Source organism: Capsaspora owczarzaki (assembly GCF_000151315.2).
Source record: "Capsaspora owczarzaki ATCC 30864 unplaced genomic scaffold supercont2.7, whole genome shotgun sequence".
NCBI classification, from domain to species: Eukaryota; class Filasterea; order Ministeriida; family Capsasporidae; genus Capsaspora; species Capsaspora owczarzaki.
This window is the reverse complement of record NW_011887298.1, coordinates 388,526-410,459: the sequence shown is the minus strand read 5'-3', so window position 1 is coordinate 410,459 and position 21,934 is coordinate 388,526. Positions and strand designations below refer to the sequence as shown.

Here is a 21,934-nt window from a genome sequence, read left to right as displayed (position 1 = left end):
GAGAATCAGTCACGCATACAGCTAAATGAATGTATGTAATGGAACACAAAATGGAGCAATGAGAGGAAACCAAGCAGAGATTTTGCAAAACGAAAGAAGAAGCAAAAACATTGCGATGGATTTTGGATTTTCGTCCGATTCAGTTTCGCTGTTAGTCTGAGCATGAAGAACAAAAACATGCAAACAGCAACAAAAACACGCGTCGCGTCATTGATAGCTCGAAGAGCTCGACCCGTTGGCAGAAACCGGGCTCGGCTTGAGGGTTGCTTTCGCCGCGTTCAGCTGGGCATAGTACTTGGCGGCCTTGGCTTGGCTCTCGTGCAGCCGCTCCAAAAGGTGCTCTTGGCGGTCTTGCAGCGTGCGCGATAGCGACACGTTGCCCTGGTAGATCAAGGCAATGTCTTTGAGCTCGTTCTCCAACCCGAGAATCCGCTTGTCTTCCTCTTCGAGGAGCGTCTTGGCAACCGTGAGGTCCATTCCAGCGCTGAACTTGGTGTCGTAGATCATTTCCCGGAAGGCCGCGCGGTAGACGGGTTTACCCGCGCGAATCAAAAGCGGGCGGCCTGCCAGATTGGAAAAACAAACCAAACACAAAAACTCAGTACAACAACAACAACAACAACAACAAAAAGTACTCTACTTGTGTGCATACCATTGCCATGAACAACGTTGATCAGTTCGGCCCGCTCGAGTGCAAACAGCGCCTTGTCGTCGCCCTTAAAGTACGGCGAATACTTGATCTCATCAAAGCTCACGTCTTCAGACTGAGCCAACAGCTGGATGACGTACCAGAGCTGCACGCGCGACCAGACCATGCTGGGGTTGGCGTCTGAAATCTCTTCGGCAAGACCATACTTGCGGACTTCGACAATTGCACGTTGAACAATGTCGCTCACTGCCTCGCGGGCAGTCATGCCAGCCTTCACCTTCTGGACGAGCAGCTGCAGGTCAGTCAGCCGACCACCGAGATAGGCGACGGAAGTGGGAATGTCCTCGGCAACAACGTGGGGCACGTGGTCAAGCCCTCGCTTCACATACGAGACCGCCGCATCGGACGAGGCATCAGACAGGGAGATGGTCTCGAATGCCTTGTTGGGCAGGGCCTTCGCCAGTGGTTTCACGGCGCTCGTGTTGTTGCTGACAAAGACAACGTGGGCAATATGGGTCTCCACCAACAGCGCTGCCCACTCGGCCAGACGGTCGTAGAGCAGCTGGTTCTTGTCCTTGTCCTTGTCGTAGAATCCATCAATCACCACCACGGGGTACTCGATGGCTTCACTGTCAAGCAAGCGGCCCTCGTCGTCGTGAACCACGACCGTCGGCAAGTGCGGCTGGTTGACAGGGTGAAGACCAAGCGTTGGTGCCAATTCTGGTGACGGGAGCAGGGAGGGATTGGCAGGCTGCTTTTCAGCGACAGGCGGAGGAACCGGCAACCCAGGAGCAGGTGTAGGGGTCGAAGGAAGCGCCGCAGTTCCAGTCTTGCCGTTCTTTGCACGTTGAGCTGCAGCCTCCCGCTGAGCCGACGTGATGTTGCTCAAGGCGATTGCGGTGCACTCGAGGATCTTTTTGAGCTGTGTTTCGGTTGTATTGGATGTACCTGAAAGGAGGCAAGGGGTTGCGTAAGAGTGAGTAACAAGGACGATGTAAATGAGGTGCGTGGCACCAAAAAAACGAAAAAAACAAAACGAAACAATAAAACGAAACAGCACCGAATCAACACTTGACATACCAGATTGAAGTCGCTGACCGGTGGCGGCAGCCATCAAAGAATCGGCAAGATTGAATGCTTGGAGCAACCATGTGAAGGACGGGAAGAAACCAGTGCTGGAGGCGAGGCGAGAGAGAACTTCGTTTTCGCTCTGGCCAGCGAGGCGGTCGCAATGAATGACAATCTTGTACTTGCGGTCTCGGATGGCGGTCTTGAGCAGAGCAGACTTGCCCGAGCCCTTGGGTCCGTTCAAGAACAAGAACGTGTCTGGATGCTCCTTGAGCCAGTTGCTCAGCCGGTGCTCGTCGTGTCGGCGCTCGCTCCAGACCAGCGGATCGTGCTTCTCGTCGTCGTCGTCCGACACGTTCAAGAATTTGAGGCGGGCAAGCGTTTCGCGCTGGAGCCACTGGTAGCTGCTGTACTGGTCCAGCGAAAAGCGATGGGTGATTTGGTTGGTGATGAAGAAGACGCGAAGCGGATCAAAGATGGCGTATGTCAAGGCACCGAGTACTGCGAGCAGAATGGGCACAGTGATGCGGGGGTGGCTGGTAATCCATTGCAGGATGAAGTTGGTTTGCTACAAGGGAAACGAAAATATCGATCAAAATGAAAAAAAATAGAATAAAATAAAAATCAATCAATCAACCAGCAGGAGATGCGAGGAAGAGCAGGAGTCACGATGATGGTCAGTGGTGATGCTTGTCACTTACGTTCGTGAGTTCGTAGCGAATAGTCAGAGAAACACTGCCCATTTTCTTGCCGTGAAGACAGTTGCGTGCGCTGGTGGCGGAACGAATGCGCACGTATTGCACAATCGCCGATCGAACTGTGTTGGGTTGGACGGGGTTGATGGTGATGTCGTAAATCTGTCCGTAGGGTCGGAACTCTTCGTAAAAGAGCTCCTGCATGTCAACAGGCCCAGGGAAAACAAACAAAAGCCTGTTTGAGACACCTGACATGAACAATCATCGAGCACGACTCGAAACCAAACGTACCAGCGATGGATCAGGACCCTGCCATTCAACGCGAATCTTGGTGGTTGGGTACTTGGAAAGAATGTCCTCGTTGAAAGGAATACCCTGTGCAATGTGGAGCAACCCAATGTCAGCGATCTGATTTTTGGGCGAGCAACGAGACGGCACGCAAACAAATCGGAGAGAGCTCATCACTCTACCTCAACGTCGTAAATGCGAACACGCTGCTGGTTAAACCACGCCCGGACCCCGTTCTCCTTGGAGTGCAGATGGCAAGCCAGAGCCACGTCTTCGGAGGACACATCGTCCGTCACAGTGTAGTGCACAAACATGCCGCCGTCCTTCAGGCGCGGCGTCACGTCCAGAATGTTGACCTTGGACGCAATGGAGGGTGCCAGAAACTTTTCAGTGAAGAGCTTTGTGAGCTCGTCCTTGTCCGAGTTGACCAGCTTCGACCGCAGGTCCAAGCTGTGGATTTTCAGAGGGAAGACGTTGTCCACCCAGAGCGTGCCGTAGTGCCTGCCCTCAGGGAGGGTGTCGGGGATGTACAGGGTGGCGGTTGTCGACGATCGGCCAGACGAGGAGGGCTCGTGCTTGTACAGCTCGCCGAGTCCCCGCTTCTCCAGCGAGTGGGACGCGCGAACGGCGGCGGAGGTGAGCGTGTCTTGGCGAGCGGGCGCGGCAACGAGTCTGGCGAGGCGAGTTGCGCCTAGTCCTGTGCCGCAGATGCCATGGAAGGTTGCACCAACGCGATCGAGATGGAACGCCCTGGCCGGCGGGGTAGAACGCGCGTGCGAGGGTGCCTGGGCGGACTGCGACGAGGACAGTGAAGAGGCCGACGTGCAGACTGATGACAACGACCGGGCAGCACTCGTCCCCAACCACAGCGCAGCAGTCAGGGCAGGAGATGCAGTGATCTTGGATGCAGCAGGCAGTGGTTTGTGCGCGAGCAGTCCGTCGATCAGCCGCGGGTGCTGCAGCGTCAGTCCTCGCCAGCGCGCCAAAAGCGAAGACCAAGCCATTGTCCTACTCAAAGAGAAAAGAGAAAAAAAAAAAAAAAGCAAAATGACTGAACTTTTTTTTTTTCTTCGTTTTTCTTTCCTTCTCACGTCCGTCTTCACGTCTTCACGTTCGTCTTGTTGACCCTCTCTTTCACAGAAATCACGGGCAAATTTCTGCTGTTTTGTAGTTTGTGGAATTTCCTTTGTTGAGCGCTGCTGCTTTTACCAATATTCGTCACGAAACGACGACAAACTTCCCGCTGGTCGAATAAGGCAACAACGCAAACACGACCACAATGACAGCGCTCCCACCACCTGTCATCCCTTCTGCTGCTGCTGCTGCTTTTTTCATGTTTGTGTGTGTGTGGGCTGCGGCTGCGGCGCATGCAAAGCAAAGAACCGACACGAACTCCGTTTTCACACATTTTATTCGTCCGCGAAGGTCCTTGTTGTTTTTGGTTTTTGTTTTTTTTTTTGTTTTTTTCGGCTTTATCTGACTCTTCATTTTCTCATGAAAGTGCTATTTATCACATTGTGATCTATCGCTTTTTTTCCCATTGCTTGCGGTTCAGTCTTTTCCGATTCTTTTTTTTTTTTTTTTTTTCTGCGGTATTTTTTTATTTTGTCAATTTTTTTTTTCGCAAATCCGACTTTCTTTTCGCCTTCATCGTTCTCTGCCCGCTTTTCCTGCTGAGTACAATTCAGCAACAACCAACAATGACGGCACTCTTGCCGTTGCGTCGTCGCCCGGCGACCAGCCTGCCGCCGTCGCCGTCGCTGCTGCTGCTGCTCCTGCCAATCCTGGCGACTGTCGCTGTTGCAACGGAAAATGGTACGCCTGCGAAATCTAGCTGCTCTCCTTGTTTCCCTCTCCCGCGCTCAAAAACAGAAGGCGTTGGTTTCAATGCTGCTGCGCTCTGGCCTTGCTCTTTGTATTTATGAGAGAGTGGTGGGGTGGTGGGTGGTGGGGAGGGCTCAAGTGCAGCACAGCGCTCCAACACGAGATCGCACAGCGGTGGGAAAAAAGTGGTTTCGTTGATTTTACTTTATTAATTATTATTTTGAGTCTTGCCAACAATGGAAAACTAGCCAAAAGCAAGAAAATAAAATAAAAAAATAAAAATACAAAAATAAAAAAAAAAAAGAGAGGAGAGAGAGCAAACCCCGTTGCCCGTTGCCCCCGCCACAACTCGAGATGTGCGCAGTCGCAATGATCTAATCGATAGATGAGGGTGTGGACGAACACTGGATTTTGATTGGGTCGACATCGCATGGCATGAACGAACAATGCAGTCGAAAACGACGAATGTCACAGATTTTCACAACTTGCCAAAAGCGAGAAAAGTCATGAGCCATCCCCATCGAACCGAGCCATGCGTGCCGTGATCAGAAGCCGAGGTGGAGCGCTCCGGTGTTCCGGCTGTTGGACTTGCCGTGCTTCAACGGTAGTTCTTGTGACCAGGCGCAGACGCGAAACGCGGTTGGAACGAAGAGATCAGCAAACAAGAAACTCAGCTATTTCGTGATTCTTCGACCAATCCACAATCGCCTGTCGGCACAGCTCTCCATCCCCCTCCCCCACCTCTACCACCACCACCCCGGGTGCTGTTCTTGATGTTCCGATTGCAAAGCACTCGTTCTTCTCTGTCGTAGCTCCTGCTCTTCTCTCGATTTCTTCCGCACTAGCACCCTCACGCGCGCACAAACTTGTTGTTCTGCCATATTCAGAATACTTTTCCACGTCCGACATTTACAAGCTCTACCCCGTCACATCGGCGACGGTCAGCATCCCCGCCGACAAGCCGACTGTGTTTGCTCGCCGTGCCGTCTGGGACTTTGTTGTCGCGCCCACGCAGATGGAACGCCGTGCGCGACGATCTGCCAGCCTGGATTTGGCGGAATCGCTGGAACGCCTGCAACCGCATGACCCCTTCCCCGATCACATTGAGGTGTCCTTCGTCGCGGCCGACGGCTCGGCTGAGACTGCAAGTGTGCAGCTCTTCCGCGAGTTTTTCACCGAGGACGCGCGCATCTTTACGTCCGTGGTTGTCAACGGCACCACGCACGTTGAGGAGCACGTCCCTGTGCTGCGCGCCTTCCGAGGCGAGACCACTGCAGGCTTCCCGGTCTCGGTTGTTTTGCACGACGAAGAGGGCATGTTTCACATGGTTGTCTTCGATCCAGCAGGCCACTACACCATTGAGCCGGCGGCTCGCCACCTCGACAAGGTTGCCGAACACCAGCATCGACGCAACCTGCAAGCCGCCACTGCTGCCACGGGCCTCGTCTTGTTCCACGGCGCTGACTCTGTCTTTGACTTGCTGAGCGGCGTTGTCAATCACGAGGATGTCCGCCGTGCGTGGTTGCCCACTTCTCAAAAAACGCCAAAGTCCATCGTCCTGCCCCTGAACAACAACAACAACAACAACAACGATGATGCTGATGCGCGACGCACTGTTTCCAAGTGGACGAGCTGCTTCCCTGGTGGAGATACCAACATGTACGCCATCAGTGCAGCGTTTGCAGTCGACACGGGCTACTACCGCTGGCTGGGCTCCAGCACGGCAAATGTGCAGCTGAGCGTGATTGAGATCATGACCCCGGCCAACGTCCTGTACAACACTCAGGTGAACGTTTATATCCGCACCTCCACCATCGACATTCGCACAGCGTTGGACTCGGACACGTGGAATCAAATCCCTTCGACCCCGGGCCAGCGCACGTGCTTGGTGGACATTGACGGCACAGGCCCGGTGCTGACTTCGTTCGCCACCTGGCGCAAGGCGAAGCCTGCCACCCAAACGAATGGCATTTATCATTTGCTGACCAACTGCTTCCCGCCAGCGGGAACGGTGGGGTTGGCGTCAGTGGGTGTCCTCTGCGATCGTCGATATGCTGGCGTCTCGTCCTGGTCGTCCTCGGTCTGGATCACTGTTGCGCATGAGATGGGTCACAATTTCGGTGCGCAGCATACCTTTGGCTATGGCGGTCTGATGGACTATACTGATGGCAAGTACTTGGGTGAATACCAGTTCTATTCTCCTCTGAACAAGGCGCAAGTCTGCACTGGAATCAGCAATTCTATGGGCGCCAACTATCCATCGGGTGCAACGACGTACCTCGTGCCCACCTGCTGGAGCGTTATGGGACCGATTTGCGGCAATGGCCTCGTCGAGCCAGGCGAGGACTGCGATGACACGACCACCTGTTGCAGCAATTGCAAGTTCTCCGATCCGAGCTACGAGTGCTCGCTCGGCGCGTGCTGCTCGTCGTGCAAGTTTGTATCGACCTCGACCCTTTGCCTGAATGGGTATGGTCAGTGCGCCAACGGCCACTGCATCAGCGTTGCTGGCGGCTGCGCCGGCTACAGCAACGTTCAAATCTGCCCCACTGCACCCGTGACGGCATCCAATCCATGTGCGCTCAACTGCCAGTTTGTTGGCTCAAGCTCTTGCGCCAGTGCCCAGTCCATGCTTGATACAGTCATCACTGTCGCCAGCTTGCCGATTGGAACGGTGTGCTCCCATTCTCCGCTGAGTACATGCCAAAACTACAGTGGAACGGTTTCGTGTCGTCCCGCCGTGGCCGGATGTGGCAATGGCGTGATTGAACCCGGAGAGACGTGCGACGACACCTCAGCATGCTGCAACAACTGCCAGCTGGTCGCCGGAGCCGAGTGCTCTGGAGGCCAATGCTGCCTTTCAACGTGCAAATATGCGCTTCCCGCAACCGGCTGCGCTACGGATGCTGGTGCCGGCACCGGCTATTGCTCGAATGGTCAGTGTCTGACCTCTGGCTGCGAAAAGTACAGCAACACGGCCCACTGCGGCTCCAACCCGTCCAACCTCTGCGAAGAGTTTTGCTCGTACTCTGGGTCTGGCTGTGCATCTCTCAATTATGCCTACTTTGCCGCTGGCACCATTTGCAATCGCTCCCCGTACAGCACATGCGTCGTCTCGGGAGGCAAGGCAACCTGCGTCGCCACCACACAGCCTACCGTCTACACCTGGAGCTCTGGCTCTTGGTCTGCTTGTTCCCCGTCGTGCGGCGCCGGCACCCAGACCCGCACCGTCACGTGCGTCAACAGTGCGAGCACAACCGTTTCCGATTCGCTCTGCACCGGTACAAAGCCAGCCACCTCACAGTCCTGCAACAACGGTGCATGTGGCTCGTATGCTTGGCAACAGTCTGGATTCGGCGCTTGCTCTGTGCCTTGCGGCTCTGGCACGCAGACTCAAACTGTTCAGTGCGTCAATACTGCTTCCGGCAACGCCGTTGTGGCTGACTCCTTCTGCACTGGCACCAAGCCAAGCACATCTCAATCATGCTCGTCGACTGCGTGCGGTTGGTACACTGGCTCGTTTGGCACATGCTCTCCTTCTTGTGGCGCTGGCACCCAAACCCGCACTGTCGAGTGCCGAACCAATGCAGGCAACGGCGTTGCCGCTTCGTCCACGTACTGCACTGGCACTCAACCTGCTACTTCACAATCTTGCAACAATGGCGCCTGCCCTGCCTACGCTTGGCAACAGTCTGGATTCGGCGCTTGCTCTGTGCCCTGCGGCTCTGGCACGCAAACCCAGACCGTTCAATGCGTCAACACCGCTGCTAGCAACGCTGTTGTTGCCGATTCTCTCTGCACTGGCACCAAGCCAAGCACGTCACAATCCTGCTCGTCGACTGCGTGCGGTTGGTTTACTGGTTCGTTTGGCGCATGCTCTCCGTCTTGCGGCGCTGGCACCCAAACTCGCACTGTCGAGTGCCGAACCAATGCAGGCAACGGTGTGGCTGCCTCATCGACTTATTGCACTGGCACTCAACCGGCTACCTCACAGTCTTGCAACAACGGCGCCTGCCCTGTCTACTCTTGGCAGCAATCTGGATTTGGCGCGTGCTCTGTGCCCTGCGGCTCTGGAACACAAACTCAAACCGTTCAGTGCGTCAACACCGCTGCTAGCAACGCTGTTGTGGCCGATTCCCTCTGCACCGGCACCAAGCCGAGCACATCTCAATCCTGCTCGTCGACTGCGTGTGGCTGGTTTACTGGTTCGTTCGGTGCATGCTCTCCTTCTTGTGGCGCTGGCACCCAAACCCGCACTGTCGAATGCCGAACGAACGCTGGCAACGGCGTTGCCGCTTCGTCCACGTACTGCACTGATACCCAGCCAGCCGCTTCGCAATCTTGCAACAACGGTGCATGCGGTAGCTACGTTTGGCAACAATCTGGATTCGGCGCTTGCTCTGTGCCCTGCGGCTCGGGAACGCAAACTCAAACTGTTCAATGCGTCAACACCGCTGCTAGCAACGCTGTTGTTGCCGATTCCCTGTGCACTGGCACCAAGCCAAGTACCTCTCAATCCTGCTCGTCGACTGCGTGTGGCTGGTTTACTGGTTCGTTCGGTGCATGCTCTCCTTCTTGTGGCGCTGGCACCCAAACCCGCACTGTCGAATGCCGAACGAACGCTGGCAACGGCGTTGCCGCTTCGTCCACGTATTGCACTGGCACTCAGCCTGCTACTTCACAGTCTTGCAACAATGGCGCCTGCCCCGTCTACGCTTGGAAACAATCTGGATTTGGCGCTTGCTCGGTGCCCTGCGGCTCTGGCACGCAGACTCAGACCGTCCAATGCGTCAACACTGCCGCTGGCGACGCGATCGTGTCTGATTCTCTCTGCACTGGCACCAAGCCAAGCGCTTCTCAATCGTGCTCCTCGACTGTTTGCGGCTGGTATGCAGGCACGTTCGGTGTTTGCTCTGTGACTTGCAGCGGCACTGGCACCCAAACGCGCACGGTCGAGTGTCGCACAAACGGCGGCAATGGAGCGACGGTTGCAGACACGTATTGCTCTGGAACCCAACCCGCTAGCTCGCAGTCATGCAACAATGGAGCTTGCCCAACGTATGCTTGGCAGCAGTCTGGTTTTGGAGCCTGCTCACCATCTTGCGGAGCCGGCACACAGACCCAAACCGTTCAATGCGTCAACACTGCTGCCGCCAACGCTGTCGTGTCAGATTCCCTCTGCACTGGCACCAAGCCCAGCACTTCTCAGGCTTGTAATAACGGCGTGTGCCCCTCGTACTCGTGGCAGCAGTCTGGATTTGGTGGCTGCACGCAACCCTGCGGCGGAGGAACGCAATCTCAAACCGTGCAGTGCGTGAACACTGCTGCTGGAAATGCAGTCGTGGCCGATAGCTTGTGCACCGGCACAAAGCCGGCGACCTCTCAATCCTGCAACACTGGCGCTTGCCCCAGCTACTCGTGGCAGCAGTCTGGCTTTGGTGCTTGCTCTGCCTCTTGCGGAACCGGTACTCAGACCCAAACCGTGCAGTGCGTCAATACTGCCAGCGGCAACACTGTTGTTGCCGACTCGCTTTGCAGCGGCACAAAGCCCGCCTCGTCGCGAAATTGCAACACGCACGTTTGCCCACCCGCCATCGATTGCTCCTGCACTGCTTGGTCTGTGTTTGCCCCTTGCTCGGTGTCCTGCGGCTCTGGCGTTCAAAAGAGCTACCGCACCTGCACGGAAGCTCGGGATGGAGGTCGCACGTGCGCCCAGCTCGGCCTGACCAGCACGGTTCGTCAACAGGCGTGCAACACTCAGGCTTGTCCAGTTGATTGCTCGTGTGGCGCGTGGACTGGACCGACCGCTTGCTCTGCCACGTGCGGTGGCGGCAAGCAGACCTACACTCGCACCTGTACCGAAGCCTCGGCTGGCGGCCTGACCTGTGCTGCCATGGGCCTGAAGACAACCCGTCAAGTCACATGCAACAGTGGTTCTTGCCCCACCCCGGCCAACCGCGACTGTTCGTGCTCTGCTTGGTCGTCGTGGAGCACATGCTCGCGCAACTGTGGCACCGGAGCTCAGTTCCGCACTCGCACCTGCAGCGCGGCGGTCGGCAGCGGCCAGACTTGCGCTGCTCTTGGCTTGACTTCGACGTCGGAGTATCGCTCGTGCAATTCGTTTGTGTGCGCGCTGCCGACCAAGTATATGGTTGCGCTCTTTTCCTTTGATGGCTCTGGTCCCTCGTTTACCGACTCTCAGGGCAACGTTTTCTCCTGGTCGTCCGCTTTGACTCGTCGCGACACGTCCACGACTGTCCCTGCGATTCGTGGAAATGCAGCCGAATTTGGTGGTAGCGCCAGCATGGCCTTGACATCCGGGCCGCGCCTGTACGAGGTGACCCTGTCTGCCTTCATTCAGCCCTCTGCCATGGCCTCGGGCACCGCGTTCATCCGTGCACCCAATGCCGGCACCACCAATTTCTTTGTGAGCTTCCGCACGAACGGCGGCCGTGTGACGCCGTTTGTCAACGTCGGATCGACAACTCTGGCCGCCACTCTGTCCAGCAGCATTCCGACGACGTCGTGGAGCCACATTGCGGTGACGCTGAACGCCGATGGCGCGCTGACCGTTTACCTGAACGGCACACAGGTGGCCGCGCGCACCGGCGCAACCATTCCGACCACGTCGATTGCGCCTGGCAACTGGGAAATCGCTTGCTTTGATGCCGAGACCAACTGCTACTCTGGCGCCATGGACGAGCTGTCCGTGTGGAATGCGGCGCTCTCTGCAGAAGAGGTTGCCGAGCTGTACAACCGCTACTTCTCTGGCTTGAGCTCGACGTCGGATCGCGGTTCTCCTGCACCAGCCAGCGGCTCGGATGGCGGCTCATCCATCGTTCCGGTGATTGTCGGCGTGGTCATCGGCTTGCTTGTTGTTTTGATCATTGTCATTGTGTTGGTGCGTCGCCATCGTCGCAATGCCAACTACAACCACGTCAAGAAGATGGCTCGTCGGAACAGTGTCGATTCCAACGACCCGCTCACTCGTGACAAGTCTACGGCCTCCTTGGACACGCAGACACCGGCCATGATCACCAATGCTCGCGCCAACAAGCATCAATCACTGGCCACCATGGCCGTGACTGCCAATCCTCTCCTTTCAGCATCAGCAGCGGCAGCCCCTGCTCCGGCCAAGAAGCCTGGTCGCCTCGGTCAAATGACGTTTGGTCGCCGGAGCGCAGCGTCCAATGCTGCCGCAGCCGGTGCAGCTGACAACGCGGTTGAGCAGCCTGAGGTCGGCGCCCTGTTCCGTGCTCAGTATGCGTACCAGCCCCATCAATCGGATGAGCTTGAACTGGCCATTGGCGACGTTATTCACGTTACTTCGCAATCGGATGATGGCTGGATGCTGGGCAAGAACAACCGTACCAAGAAGCATGGTGTGTGCCCTGGCAACTATCTCGTTCGAATGGACGCGAATGACACGACCGCCATTCCCACTGGCACCTTGTCTGTAGCTGCCGCGAAGGCAGCGGAAGCGGCTTCGTCCTCGCCTGCCAAGGCGCCCAAGCCCGCCAAGGTTCCTCGTCCGACTGTTTCCGAGACTGCCAATCCGGTCTTCTCCCACACCGAAAATGACACTCCCTCGCCCAAACCCACTCCCCCTGCCAAGCCGTCCACGCTGCCTCCGAAGCTCGGGTCTAGCTACAAGCAGTTGGGCTCGTCCGACTCACTGTTGAACGAGAGCACAACCCCGCCCTCAAAACCCGCCCCGCTTGCTCCTAGCTCAACACTCAAGCCAACTCCCCCACCTGGCAAGCCTGCGCCTCCTGCTGGCAAGCCTGCGCCTCCTGCTGGCAAGCCCACTCCTCCGGAAAAGCCCTCTCTTCCTGCTGGCAAGCCAATGCTGCCTCCTGTAAAGCCTGCCCCTCCTGCTCCCAAGTCGTCTTCGAATGTGTAAACGCACCTGAATGCGTTTATTCTCATGCTTATCCTTAAGTGTTTACTGCTTTTCAATCCCCATCTTTAGCTTGTTGTATCTGTGTGTATGTGCTGCGTGTCATCGTGCCTGTGTTTCCGTTGCAGTAATTTTGCGCTGGTAGCTTCCTGACTGCCTGAGGTTGGACTGTGAACGGATGGCGATACGTTATGGGTGGTCGCACAGCTGCGCTGGTGACTCTTTTTGAGTGTGTCGCCATTTTCCTTTCGCTTCCGGCCTCTGATTGCTACTCTTTCTGTTGTTGTTGTTGTTGTATTTTTTTTTTCATTGTTACGTTCGTTTTTTTCTCTTCCAATACATTTTACTTGTTTGACCATTTTCCTTGATTCTGCATTGCTCAGACCGCGGGGGCGCTCGCTCGCTTCCACTCAGAACGCTCTTGCCATTCTGATTCGTCGTCCAATCTCAACCCGATAGTGTGTTTGTATGCATCTGTGTGCATGTATGTGTTGTGTCTAACGAACGAACGAACGCAGTCCTCTCATCTCAGTCCCAATGGAAGCCGAGTTTCTGCGTTTGCTCGCTGCCAAGCTGCGCAACAATGCTGCTGCTGCTCTGTCTGGCGGCGGCGCGTCTGCCGGCGACGTCCCCGTCGAGTCGCTCTCCAAGCTCACCAAGGTCAGTGGACCCAACAGCAGCCTCCATCACCGACAGGGAACTCCCATAGACCAGAGGGAAGAGTCGAGGGTGGAAGCTCCATGTGCTCTCTCCACTCATTCACTCAACCCCCTCCCCTACTCTCTCTCTCTCTCTCTCGCTCTCTGAGCTGACTCACTTGATGCAATCCCCCACTTCACTTGTGTACTGTCTGCACAGGTGCTTGCCGAGACGATCAGTCGGCTGCCGGCTGGCCCGCTGCACGAAGCGCTCGCTCGCTCAGTCAAGAAGCACGCTGCAACATTGCAGTCACTGATGCTCGCACCTGCCACCGCCACTACAACTGCTGTTGTTGCTGCTGTTCATGACGGTGCAGGTGCAGGTGCATCAAGCGCAAGAGCACCTCAGCGCCGTGCGGCCGATACACCCATTGCGCCGCCGTCCAAGCGCGCACGGCACGAATCCACGTCTTCTGACGTTGGCGCCAGCAAGAGTCAGCAACGCAACAACTTCAACCTTCTGAGCGAGTCGGATGCGCAGAATGCGATTCAGCACCTGCAGCCATCGCTGAAAACGCTCGTGGACAAACAGCAGTCTGACTCGGCCGCTGCCCGATTGTTGCTGGCATTCCCCACAGTCGACGCTGCGCATGCGTTGATGAGTGAGTTGCTCAAGAGCAGTGCGCCAACGACGACTGCGGCCTTTGAGTGCTTGGCGTCGTCAACGATTGGCCTTGCGCTTGACCGCCCCGCCCAGCCCGCCCATCAGTTCCTGAGTTATTTGCTAGATGCGTACGGTGATCAGTGGCTCGACGCCCTCGATCTTGGTCGCAAAGGAAGCAACGCTGCTGCCCAACAGTGCCAAAGTCATGCAGAGGTCGTTCGACGAGCACTCGCCACCGTCACCGTGCGCTCTGAAAGCGATCTGACGCATGCTGCAGATTCGGTCGAAGCCATTCAAGAGCTTTGCTTGCTGTTTGTCGAGTTTTCTCTGCTGGGCTGCGTTGATGGCCACTCTGGTCTCAAGGTCGCCAACCAGATTGCGAGCGTCTTGAGTGCTGTCGTGGGCTTGGCGTCGACCGATGCCTTGCGCGCGCTGTCGTTGGTCGAGTATAGTGGCATTCCCAGCCAGCGAAGAGTTGCTCGTGAAGCTGCTCTTGTTATATTGCGCCGTGTGATTCAGCTTCAAGCCACACAAGAGCTTGGCGTTTTGGACTTTTTACGGTGAGGCCACGGCGAATGGCTTTGTGTGTTGCGTGTTTCTACCCCGCTGTTATTCATCGAGTGCACGAGATTCTGACGCTGGTGGTAACACACATTTTTGTCTCCCTGCTCTGCTCAACCAGGTTGTTGGTCATTGCTCGCGCTGCTGTCGGCCTTGCAAAGTCGAGTGGGGCCGAGGTCACCACACTGAGCGCACGACTGGCTGGGCTGCGAGTACCCGATGGGTTCCTTGCTGCGGTCACTGACGCGTTGAAGCTGGAGACCACCACGACCCGCAAAGCGCTTGTCCGTGATTGCGTGTCCTTCCTCGTCTTCGAAGCGTCAGACGAGCATTTGGAAATCCTCCGACAGGTATCGTATTGTTGTTGTTTGATCGAGATGGATCTGATGGTGTTGGAGTTGGAGTATGTCGGCGCGGTTTAGCTCATTGCCCCATTGGTTTTTTTTTTTTTTTTGCTTTTTTTTTTCAACCTCCAAGGCGTTTGACGACCATGCCACGACGGAAAGCGCCGAAACTGCTCACGAGGAGGCAGAGGTCGGCTTTTTCATTGATACTCAAGTCGAAAAACGCGCGGACGACAACGCCGAAGCCGAAGCCGAATCGGAAGAGAATGAGAATGAGGATGATGAAACGCCAGTTCAGTCCGATATGGAGACTGATCAGTCGCAGCAGGAACCTTCCCAGCACGGCAGCGTGCGGCAAGCTCGCCAGACCCTCACAAGCGCGTTGCTCGAGATGACGCCGACCATGGACAAGTTTTCCGATTCGGATGTATGTGTGATTTTGTTGTTTTTGTTTTGTTTTTTCGCTCCTCTTTTCTCTTTTCTCGCCTGCGTATGTGCTGTCTCCTTTTCGATGCTGACTTTTTTGTTTTATCTGGTTTTGGTAGATTTTCAGCACACCCAAACAACAAGGCTCTGTGCGAACGCGACGCACCCGTTCGTCAAACTCCGTGTCCTCGGTTCAGTCTGTGCAAAGCCTCGCCAGCAACGCCTCCGAGCGCAGCACGCGTTCTTCGAGCCGACTCGCTCGCAAGTCCGCAGCTGCCGCAGGAGACGTCTCTCAATCAGAAGACGAGATTGCCAGCTCGCAAGACACCGTTCTCGCCAGCAGCCAAGATAGCATTGTTACGCGCAGCCGCCGACGATGAAGGCTTCCTTTTGACTCTTGTTGTGTTCCCAGTTTGGTTTCTGATGTTTTGGGATGCTGTGGTGTTTTGTTGCAAGTGCAGTCAATATTCGTATTTCATGGCAGGTTGAAATAGATTGAAACATCATGGCTTCCATTCGCCCAACAGCACCTGTAGCTCGCCCATCCAAACCGTAATAGCGCTGTTTATCATTCCATCTGCAGCTTGTCTTGAGCAATAGGTGTCGAGTGCTTGTGAGGCTGGCAAGGGAAGAAGGGATCGTTCAAACTCACCCGACCGTCGCTTGCTTTGCTTGCAGTGACAATGAGCGCGCCAAGCAGGAAGAGCGCAACGACTTTATCGACGACACTGTCCTCCGGCGCATGCAGGCTGATCTGGAGCAGGTCTCGCTGAGCTTCCAACGCGGCGAAATGCAGGTAAACTTCATTCGCAGTGCAGCTCACGTTGCCCGCCCGCGGCCTTTCGTCGCTGAGCAATTCCCAAGTGTCTGAGAAAAGAAGCCATTGGATGCAGCATCATCTTTGCGTGAAATTGGGGGGTGGCACGGGCTGAGTCGGACCGCTGCCAATCGCTGTTCGACTTACTGCACGTAACAGTGCAACACCCAACATCGCACAGGACATCAATGCGTCCGCGCTGAGTGTAGTTTGGTCTGGTATGCTGATTGACTTTCTGGATGGATTGTTGGTAGGCGTTCGGGAAACAATCCAAGGACATTTTCAAGTCGCTCGACGTGATTCGAGACATGCAAGAACGGCTCGTTGCGCAGCACATCTCGGTCGAGCTGCAGCCGTCCAGCGAAGCGCGACCAACCCCAGAGAACATGGGCGAATTTCTAACCATGCAGACAGAGCAAGAGCGCAAGCTGGGCGTCGTTTTGGACAATCTCGGCCTTTTGAAAAGCGAAATGTAAATCATGATGGGTTGGAGTGGATTGGATGGATGTTCATGATGGAAGGTCTGCATTGCTCATGAAAACTTTGTGTCTGTGCACCACCACGTAGGGAGAAGCTACAAGCCAACTTTGTCAATCTCGAGTGAAAGGCGATGGGATGACTTTATTATTTATTGAGCGTGCCTCTTCGGTCGGCAGCCCCTCCTCGTGAGGTGCGCAATTTGAGATCTAGGTCCATGCAACGTGCCGAGCATCGTGCTTGGAACGGCTGGCACGACAATCATGCGAAACAGGCAAAAACAAACAAAAAACACGAAAATAAAGCCTTGAACAACACCTCAGTCACCAAACTGCCATTCCCGCCTCTACTGGCAACATAAAACCTTGACTTGTGTTATTCGTCCAATTCAAATTCTAGGCGACGACGATGCCTTCCTTTTCAACCGAATCAATCTATGCAGTCTTCACTTCTCTTTTTTTTTTTTTTTTTTTATTTCTTTCTTTGCCAGTGAGTTTGTTCCACATCCACTCGCGCGCTTTTCCCTCACCGGCTCTCCTTCCGAGCACTCTCCTTCCCATGCGGCTCTTGGACTGTTATTGCACCACCCACACAAAACTACCACCACCTACTCTCGGGGGGCTGGAGTCGCACTGTGTGCTTCTTTTGACTGTGCCAGGCTTGGTCGATGCCATCCGACCTGCCGCCGTCGCCCGCCATCGCACCAACGCAACAAATGTTGTCAATGGCGCCTTTGAGATGCTTCCTGCCGTAGACTGATGAGCTGCGACGACGCACACGCGCGCGCGTCCGAGCTGAGATTGAGCTGACGCGCGCTTTTTTTTTTCCGTCTTTTTTTTTTTTTTTGTTTCCTTCTTGTTCTTCGTCCTTCGATGCTCGTCCCCCTCCACGCTCCCCTCCCTCTTTCGGTCGCTCTGCTGTCCTCTTCAGTCCCCACATCCAGCCAAGTCCGACTGCAGCAACAGCCGAAGCGTCCGCCTGAACTTGCTCTTTTTTTTTTCTTCTTTTTCCAGCTGTCGCCATGATCCTTTCGCCGTCTCACGCCTCACCACGACAGCCACTCGTGCAGCAGTACACCTCTCGTTCTCTTTGTCTTTCCACTTGGATCTGCTTGGCATGGCTCGAAGAGTCGGCGAACCAGTGGTCGCGCTGTTCTATTTGCATGAAACTCAAATGTTGTTGTATTTGTCGTTTCTCAGCTTTTGCCCGCGCGCTCACCACAACAACAAACGTGCTCATCGTGTGTTGAGCGCTGTTGATGTTGCTTTTGTCATGTATCTCACTCTCTCTTCAATCTGGTTGGATTTCTGTTGCCAGGAGAACCATGACACACCTGGCAAACACGACGCGCGCGCAGTCGATCGACGAAGTCTGGGCGGATGTGCAATCCGGCATGGACTGCTTCTACTATAGCGACCAGGGCATTGACTACAATCGCCACATGAAGCATTACTCGTAAGGAGGCTTTTTTTTGGTGATGCGAGTTTTTCGCCATTGTCTTTGCGCCACTCTTAACTTCCATTTCCATTGGTGTTCCTCGCGCATCGCTCGCAGCAACATTTACAACTACTGCACCGCCCCTCGGACCTTGCCGACTGATATCAGTCGAAACGCCCGTCGGCCCGACTCGAACAATTTCAAGGGGGCGCATGTCACCGGTCAAGACTTGTACTGCCGGGTGATTGAGTACCTCCGCCAGTACCTGCGAACTCGTTCCGAGGTATGGTCCATGCTGGTGCATTTGGAGAAGGGTTGCAGGAAGGGCGCTTGTTTGGAAGAGGGTTTTTTTTGGCTTGTTCTTTTTTTTTTGGCGATTGTCGATTCATCTCATTTTCTGTTTTGTTTTTTGTTTTGTTTCTTGGCAGGCTTGCAAAGAGCTTTCAGATGAAACGCTCCTGCGCTACCTCAACAAGCAGTGGGACCGCTACAAGATTGCCAGCAAAGTGCTGAATCATCTGTTCGCCTACTTGAATCGCTATTGGATTCGCCGCGAAATTGAAGAAAACGTCAAGAATGTCCACGAGATTTACAAGGTACGAGCGGGAGCGGGGGCGGGGGTCGTCTTGTTTTTTGCTGTTGTTTGTCGTTGTCTGGTTGAATTTGGTGGGTTTTTTTTTTTTTTTTTTTTTTGCTCACGCTCACCCCTCTCTTTGATTCTCAGCTCGCACTCGTCACTTGGCGCGACGACCTGCTCCTGCCGTTCAACAAGCAAATCACGGCGGCTTGCTTCCGACTCATTGAACGTGAGCGCAACGGTGAAAAGATCGAGACCAGTCTCATCCATGACATTGTCGACTGCTATGTCAGTCTTGGCCTGGGCGAGGAAGACTACAAGAAGCAACGGCTCGGTGTTTACCAGCAGTACTTTGAGAGTGGTTTTATCGAGCAGACCACCCTGTTCTACACTGCCGAAAGCTCCAAGTTTTTGGCCTCGAATCCTGTGACCGAGTATCTGAAAAAGGTGCGATAAATTGCCTTGGTCGCTTTTTTTTTCTTGTTCCTTTTTCTCATTCACATGAACTTTTGAACTTGATGCTTGGCGCTCGCTTTTTTTTTTTTTTTTTTTTTTCTTTCTTTCTTTTTTTTTTTTTTTCTTTTTTTTTTCTTTTTTTTTTTTCTTTTTTTTTTCTTTTTTTTTTTTCTTTTTTTTTGTTGTTGTTCAGATTGAGGCCCGGCTCGCAGAGGAAGAAAGCCGCGTCCAGCTTTACCTCAGCATCAACTCGCGGGAGCCGCTGCTCGAGTGTTGCGATAAAATTCTGGTGAGCAACCACCTGGAGACCTTGCAGGCCGAGTTCCCCAACCTGTTGTCACACAACCAGGTCGACGACTTGGCTCGCATGTACACTGTGCTTTCCCGCGTTGCCAACGGACTGGACTCGCTCCGAGTGATTCTCGAAGAGCACGTTTCGGCGCAAGGCTTGTCCGCGATTGAAAGCTGCAGCGAAACTGCGCTGAACGACCCCACCCAGTACGTGACCACGCTGCTCGCGGTGCACAAGCGGTATGCAGCTCTCGTCGCTGGCCCCTTCCGCGGCGATGCGAGCTTTGTTGCTGCCTTGGACAAGGCGTGTCGCAAGTTTGTCAACACGAATGCAGTCACCGCCAAGGCCAAGTCCTCGACAAAGTCCCCTGAGCTCTTGGCGCGTTACTGCGACGCGCTCCTCAAGAAGGGTAGCAAAAACCCTGACGAGAACGAACTCGAGGAGCTCCAGCAGGACATTATGGTTGTCTTCAAGTACATTGACGACAAGGACGTCTTTCAAAAGTTTTACACAAAGATGCTGGCCAAGCGTCTCGTGCTCGGCGTGTCCTCGTCCGACGACGCGGAAGAGTCCTTCATTTCCAAGCTCAAGCAGACGTGTGGCTACGAGTACACGGCCAAGCTGCACCGCATGTTCAACGACATTGGTCTCAGCAAGGACCTGAGCTCCAAGTTCCAGGAGCATCTTGTGGCAAGCAGCACCAAGCTGAACCTTGACTTTAGCATCATGGTTTTGGGCTCGGGAGCGTGGCCGCTGCAGGGCAACACTGCCCCCTTCTCGGTCCCCGACGACCTCGTGCGTGCACTCGAACGCTTCACGACCTTCTACCAGAACCAGCACTCTGGTCGCAAGCTCATGTGGCTGTACCCGCAGTCGAAGGGCGAGCTGCGCACTTCGTACGGCAAAGGTGCGACCAAGTACACCCTCCAGGCGTCTGCCTACCAGATGGCCATTCTGCTGCTCTTCAACACCAACGATTCGCTCACAGTGGAGGCCATCCATCAGGCCACGCTGCTCCCACTTCCGCTTCTTGGCAGTATTCTCGCCGTTCTCGTCAAGGCCAAGCTGCTGAACGCCGAGATTGAGGATGAGAACTTTGCGCCTACCACCGAGGTTTCGCTCAACTTTGATTTCAAGAGGTGTGTGCTTGTTGTTCTGTTGGTTTGTGTGTTTGCTTGTGAGAGTTAGAGAGAGTGAGTGGAGTCACGGACTTAGGGCTGTTGGGATTTTGGGTTTGTCGCGGTTGTCGATGCTCACTTGCATTTTCGGCCGGTGCTTGTAGCAAACGTCTCCGTGTCAACGTCAACCTGCCTCTCAAGTCTGAGCAAAAGGCCGAGCAAGAGGACACCCAGAAAACGGTCGAAGAAGATCGCAAGCTTTTGATTCAGGTTTGCGCTGGCGCGACGGTTGCATTTCAATTCTCGTGGTCTTCTTATTTCTGTGCTCATTTGCTCTGCATGCTGTTTGCTGCGTGTGCACCTGAATTGGCAGGCCTCTATTGTCCGCATCATGAAGACCCGCAAGGTTTTGAAGCATGCTCTGTTGATGAACGAGGTAAGAGTGGTTTTGTTTGTTTGTTTGTTTCATTCTGTTTCCTTTGAGACAATTGTGGCAACTCACGTCAACACACCCCATGGAATTTCCAAACAGGTCATTGCGCAACTGAACAATCGATTCAAGCCAAAGATCCCGACCATCAAGAAGTGCATCGACATTCTTTTGGAGAAGGTGCGGAACGGCATGTTGCATTGACGCTAGAATCTGTGTTTTTTTGTGCTTTGCTTCGACATTGAAAAACTGACAAGTGCTCTTCTTTTCCTTGACAGGAGTATCTCGAGCGACTGCCCGATCAGAACGACACCTACTCGTACCTCGCTTGAGCAGTCTTTGCTTTCATCATTCCATGCTCCTGTGTTTTCCTGCACCTCATGTGTTGATTGTCCTATTTCGTTGTACCTGTACTACAAGATTCCTTTCGCAACAGCATCATTTTGAAGATATGGATGGCATTTTTTCTGGTGGAAACACCCGCAACCTTGTCCTCATTCGAAGACGACGACTGGGGTATTTCGTAGCAAGCAATGGACTTTCAAAATCTGCAATTCCTTTGAACCAGATGCACACAATGACCTGAGCGAGAGACGATCATCTGCGCTCCAGGACGGTTTATTCTTGCAGCAGAATGACATCGACGTCGTCGTGGACGCCCTGAAGCAGCATCTCGCCCTTGAAGTCGACAATCTTGCGCTTCTTGGCGCTCTTGAGCGTGCCCAGCAGTGCCTCGAAGATGTTGGCCACACGATCGTCCTTGAACAGCACGCCGTACTTGACCTAAGTGAATGTTGAACACAGAGTCAGCATCCTTCTCCACCCACTCGCGGCGACCTCTCCATGGTTGTATCGCAGCTCGTTTGGTATCACGATTACTACATCGGATGTGTCTCCACGAACGCGGACGAGGCGACCGAGCGAAAGAGGGACACAAAGGACTTCCAGTTTGCTCTCTCTCTCGTTCCACTCTCGTTCCACTCTCGCTCATGCTGCACGCTGCGGTCCGAGCTGTGGACTCACAGAGTACTGGCCGCTGGCGTTCTTGGCGCCGAGACGTTTGATCTCCTCCTTCAACAGTCCGATTTCGTGGTCAACGTTCATTCTGGTTGTTTGGTTTGTCTTTGTTTTGAGAAATGAGCTGGTTTTTTCTTGGTTTGTGTTTCCTTCTTTGATTCTATTCGGCTTTTTCGAGTTTTGATTGTTGCGACATTGCGGTTTGTGAATATTCAACGTGAAATCAGAGAGTGTCAATGCGCGAGTTGTGCTGCTG

At 54.5% G+C, this 21,934-nt stretch overlaps 6 protein-coding genes across 6 annotated transcripts; 4 read left to right on the top strand and 2 right to left on the bottom strand.

The window, feature by feature from the left end:
- Nucleotides 1-18: 18 nt before the first annotated feature.
- CAOG_04628 (hypothetical protein) lies at nt 19-3,738 on the bottom strand. Its single transcript, XM_004347325.2, has 6 exons — nt 2,883-3,738; nt 2,704-2,787; nt 2,419-2,610; nt 1,730-2,285; nt 653-1,597; nt 19-563 (listed from the first exon to the last, which is right to left on the bottom strand). Exons 1-6 carry the CDS (start codon nt 3,702-3,704, stop codon nt 208-210), a joined length of 2,955 nt encoding a protein of 984 aa, XP_004347375.1. The 5' UTR covers nt 3,705-3,738; the 3' UTR covers nt 19-207.
- Nucleotides 3,739-4,289: 551 nt separating this feature from the next.
- On the top strand, nt 4,290-12,427 carry CAOG_04627 (thrombospondin; the record flags this gene model as incomplete). Its single annotated transcript, XM_004347324.2, has 2 exons — nt 4,290-4,515; nt 5,412-12,427. Exons 1-2 carry the CDS (start codon nt 4,401-4,403, stop codon nt 12,425-12,427), a joined length of 7,131 nt encoding a protein of 2,376 aa, XP_004347374.1. The 5' UTR covers nt 4,290-4,400.
- A 523-nt stretch (nt 12,428-12,950) lies between these two features.
- CAOG_08800 (hypothetical protein) lies at nt 12,951-15,547 on the top strand. Its single transcript, XM_011272138.1, has 5 exons — nt 12,951-13,084; nt 13,283-14,286; nt 14,409-14,637; nt 14,765-15,058; nt 15,177-15,547. The coding sequence occupies exons 1-5, from the start codon at nt 12,962-12,964 to the stop codon at nt 15,435-15,437; spliced, it is 1,911 nt and encodes a 636-aa protein (XP_011270440.1). The 5' UTR covers nt 12,951-12,961; the 3' UTR covers nt 15,438-15,547.
- Nucleotides 15,470-16,668, top strand: CAOG_08799 (hypothetical protein). The gene is made up of 4 exons (XM_011272137.1): nt 15,470-15,609; nt 15,736-15,853; nt 16,129-16,346; nt 16,442-16,668. The coding sequence occupies exons 1-4, from the start codon at nt 15,563-15,565 to the stop codon at nt 16,476-16,478; spliced, it is 420 nt and encodes a 139-aa protein (XP_011270439.1). The 5' UTR covers nt 15,470-15,562; the 3' UTR covers nt 16,479-16,668.
- Nucleotides 16,669-16,793: 125 nt separating this feature from the next.
- CAOG_04624 (Cullin 1) lies at nt 16,794-21,109 on the top strand. Its single transcript, XM_004347321.2, has 10 exons — nt 16,794-16,840; nt 17,669-17,806; nt 17,906-18,071; nt 18,217-18,384; nt 18,513-18,812; nt 19,015-20,252; nt 20,396-20,501; nt 20,605-20,667; nt 20,764-20,841; nt 20,940-21,109. Exons 2-10 carry the CDS (start codon nt 17,676-17,678, stop codon nt 20,991-20,993), a joined length of 2,304 nt encoding a protein of 767 aa, XP_004347371.1. The 5' UTR covers nt 16,794-16,840; nt 17,669-17,675; the 3' UTR covers nt 20,994-21,109.
- An 86-nt stretch (nt 21,110-21,195) lies between these two features.
- On the bottom strand, nt 21,196-21,804 carry CAOG_04623 (hypothetical protein). Its single transcript, XM_004347320.2, has 2 exons — nt 21,685-21,804; nt 21,196-21,444 (listed from the first exon to the last, which is right to left on the bottom strand). Exons 1-2 carry the CDS (start codon nt 21,763-21,765, stop codon nt 21,280-21,282), a joined length of 246 nt encoding a protein of 81 aa, XP_004347370.1. The 5' UTR covers nt 21,766-21,804; the 3' UTR covers nt 21,196-21,279.
- Nucleotides 21,805-21,934: the final 130 nt, after the last annotated feature.

Coding starts and splice junctions, on each gene's coding strand:
- CAOG_04628 (XM_004347325.2), bottom strand. CDS start 3,704: ATGGCTTGGTCTTCGCTTTTGGCGCGCTGGCGAGGACTGACGCTGCAG. Junction 2,788..2,882: donor TTCGCATTTACGACGTTGAG/GTAGAGTGATGA, acceptor CACATTGCACAG/GGTATTCCTTTCAACGAGGA. Junction 2,286..2,418: donor TTCGCTACGAACTCACGAAC/GTAAGTGACAAG, acceptor TTTCCCTTGTAG/CAAACCAACTTCATCCTGCA.
- CAOG_08800 (XM_011272138.1), top strand. CDS start 12,962: ATGGAAGCCGAGTTTCTGCGTTTGCTCGCTGCCAAGCTGCGCAACAAT. Junction 14,287..14,408: donor GGCGTTTTGGACTTTTTACG/GTGAGGCCACGG, acceptor CTGCTCAACCAG/GTTGTTGGTCATTGCTCGCG. Junction 14,638..14,764: donor ATTTGGAAATCCTCCGACAG/GTATCGTATTGT, acceptor TCAACCTCCAAG/GCGTTTGACGACCATGCCAC.
- CAOG_08799 (XM_011272137.1), top strand. CDS start 15,563: ATGGCTTCCATTCGCCCAACAGCACCTGTAGCTCGCCCATCCAAACC. Junction 15,610..15,735: donor GTAGCTCGCCCATCCAAACC/GTAATAGCGCTG, acceptor CTTTGCTTGCAG/TGACAATGAGCGCGCCAAGC. Junction 15,854..16,128: donor TCCAACGCGGCGAAATGCAG/GTAAACTTCATT, acceptor GATTGTTGGTAG/GCGTTCGGGAAACAATCCAA.
- CAOG_04624 (XM_004347321.2), top strand. CDS start 17,676: ATGACACACCTGGCAAACACGACGCGCGCGCAGTCGATCGACGAAGTC. Junction 20,502..20,604: donor ATCGCAAGCTTTTGATTCAG/GTTTGCGCTGGC, acceptor CTGAATTGGCAG/GCCTCTATTGTCCGCATCAT. Junction 20,842..20,939: donor TCGACATTCTTTTGGAGAAG/GTGCGGAACGGC, acceptor TTTCCTTGACAG/GAGTATCTCGAGCGACTGCC.
- CAOG_04623 (XM_004347320.2), bottom strand. CDS start 21,765: ATGAACGTTGACCACGAAATCGGACTGTTGAAGGAGGAGATCAAACGT. Junction 21,445..21,684: donor ACGCCAGCGGCCAGTACTCT/GTGAGTCCACAG, acceptor ACATTCACTTAG/GTCAAGTACGGCGTGCTGTT.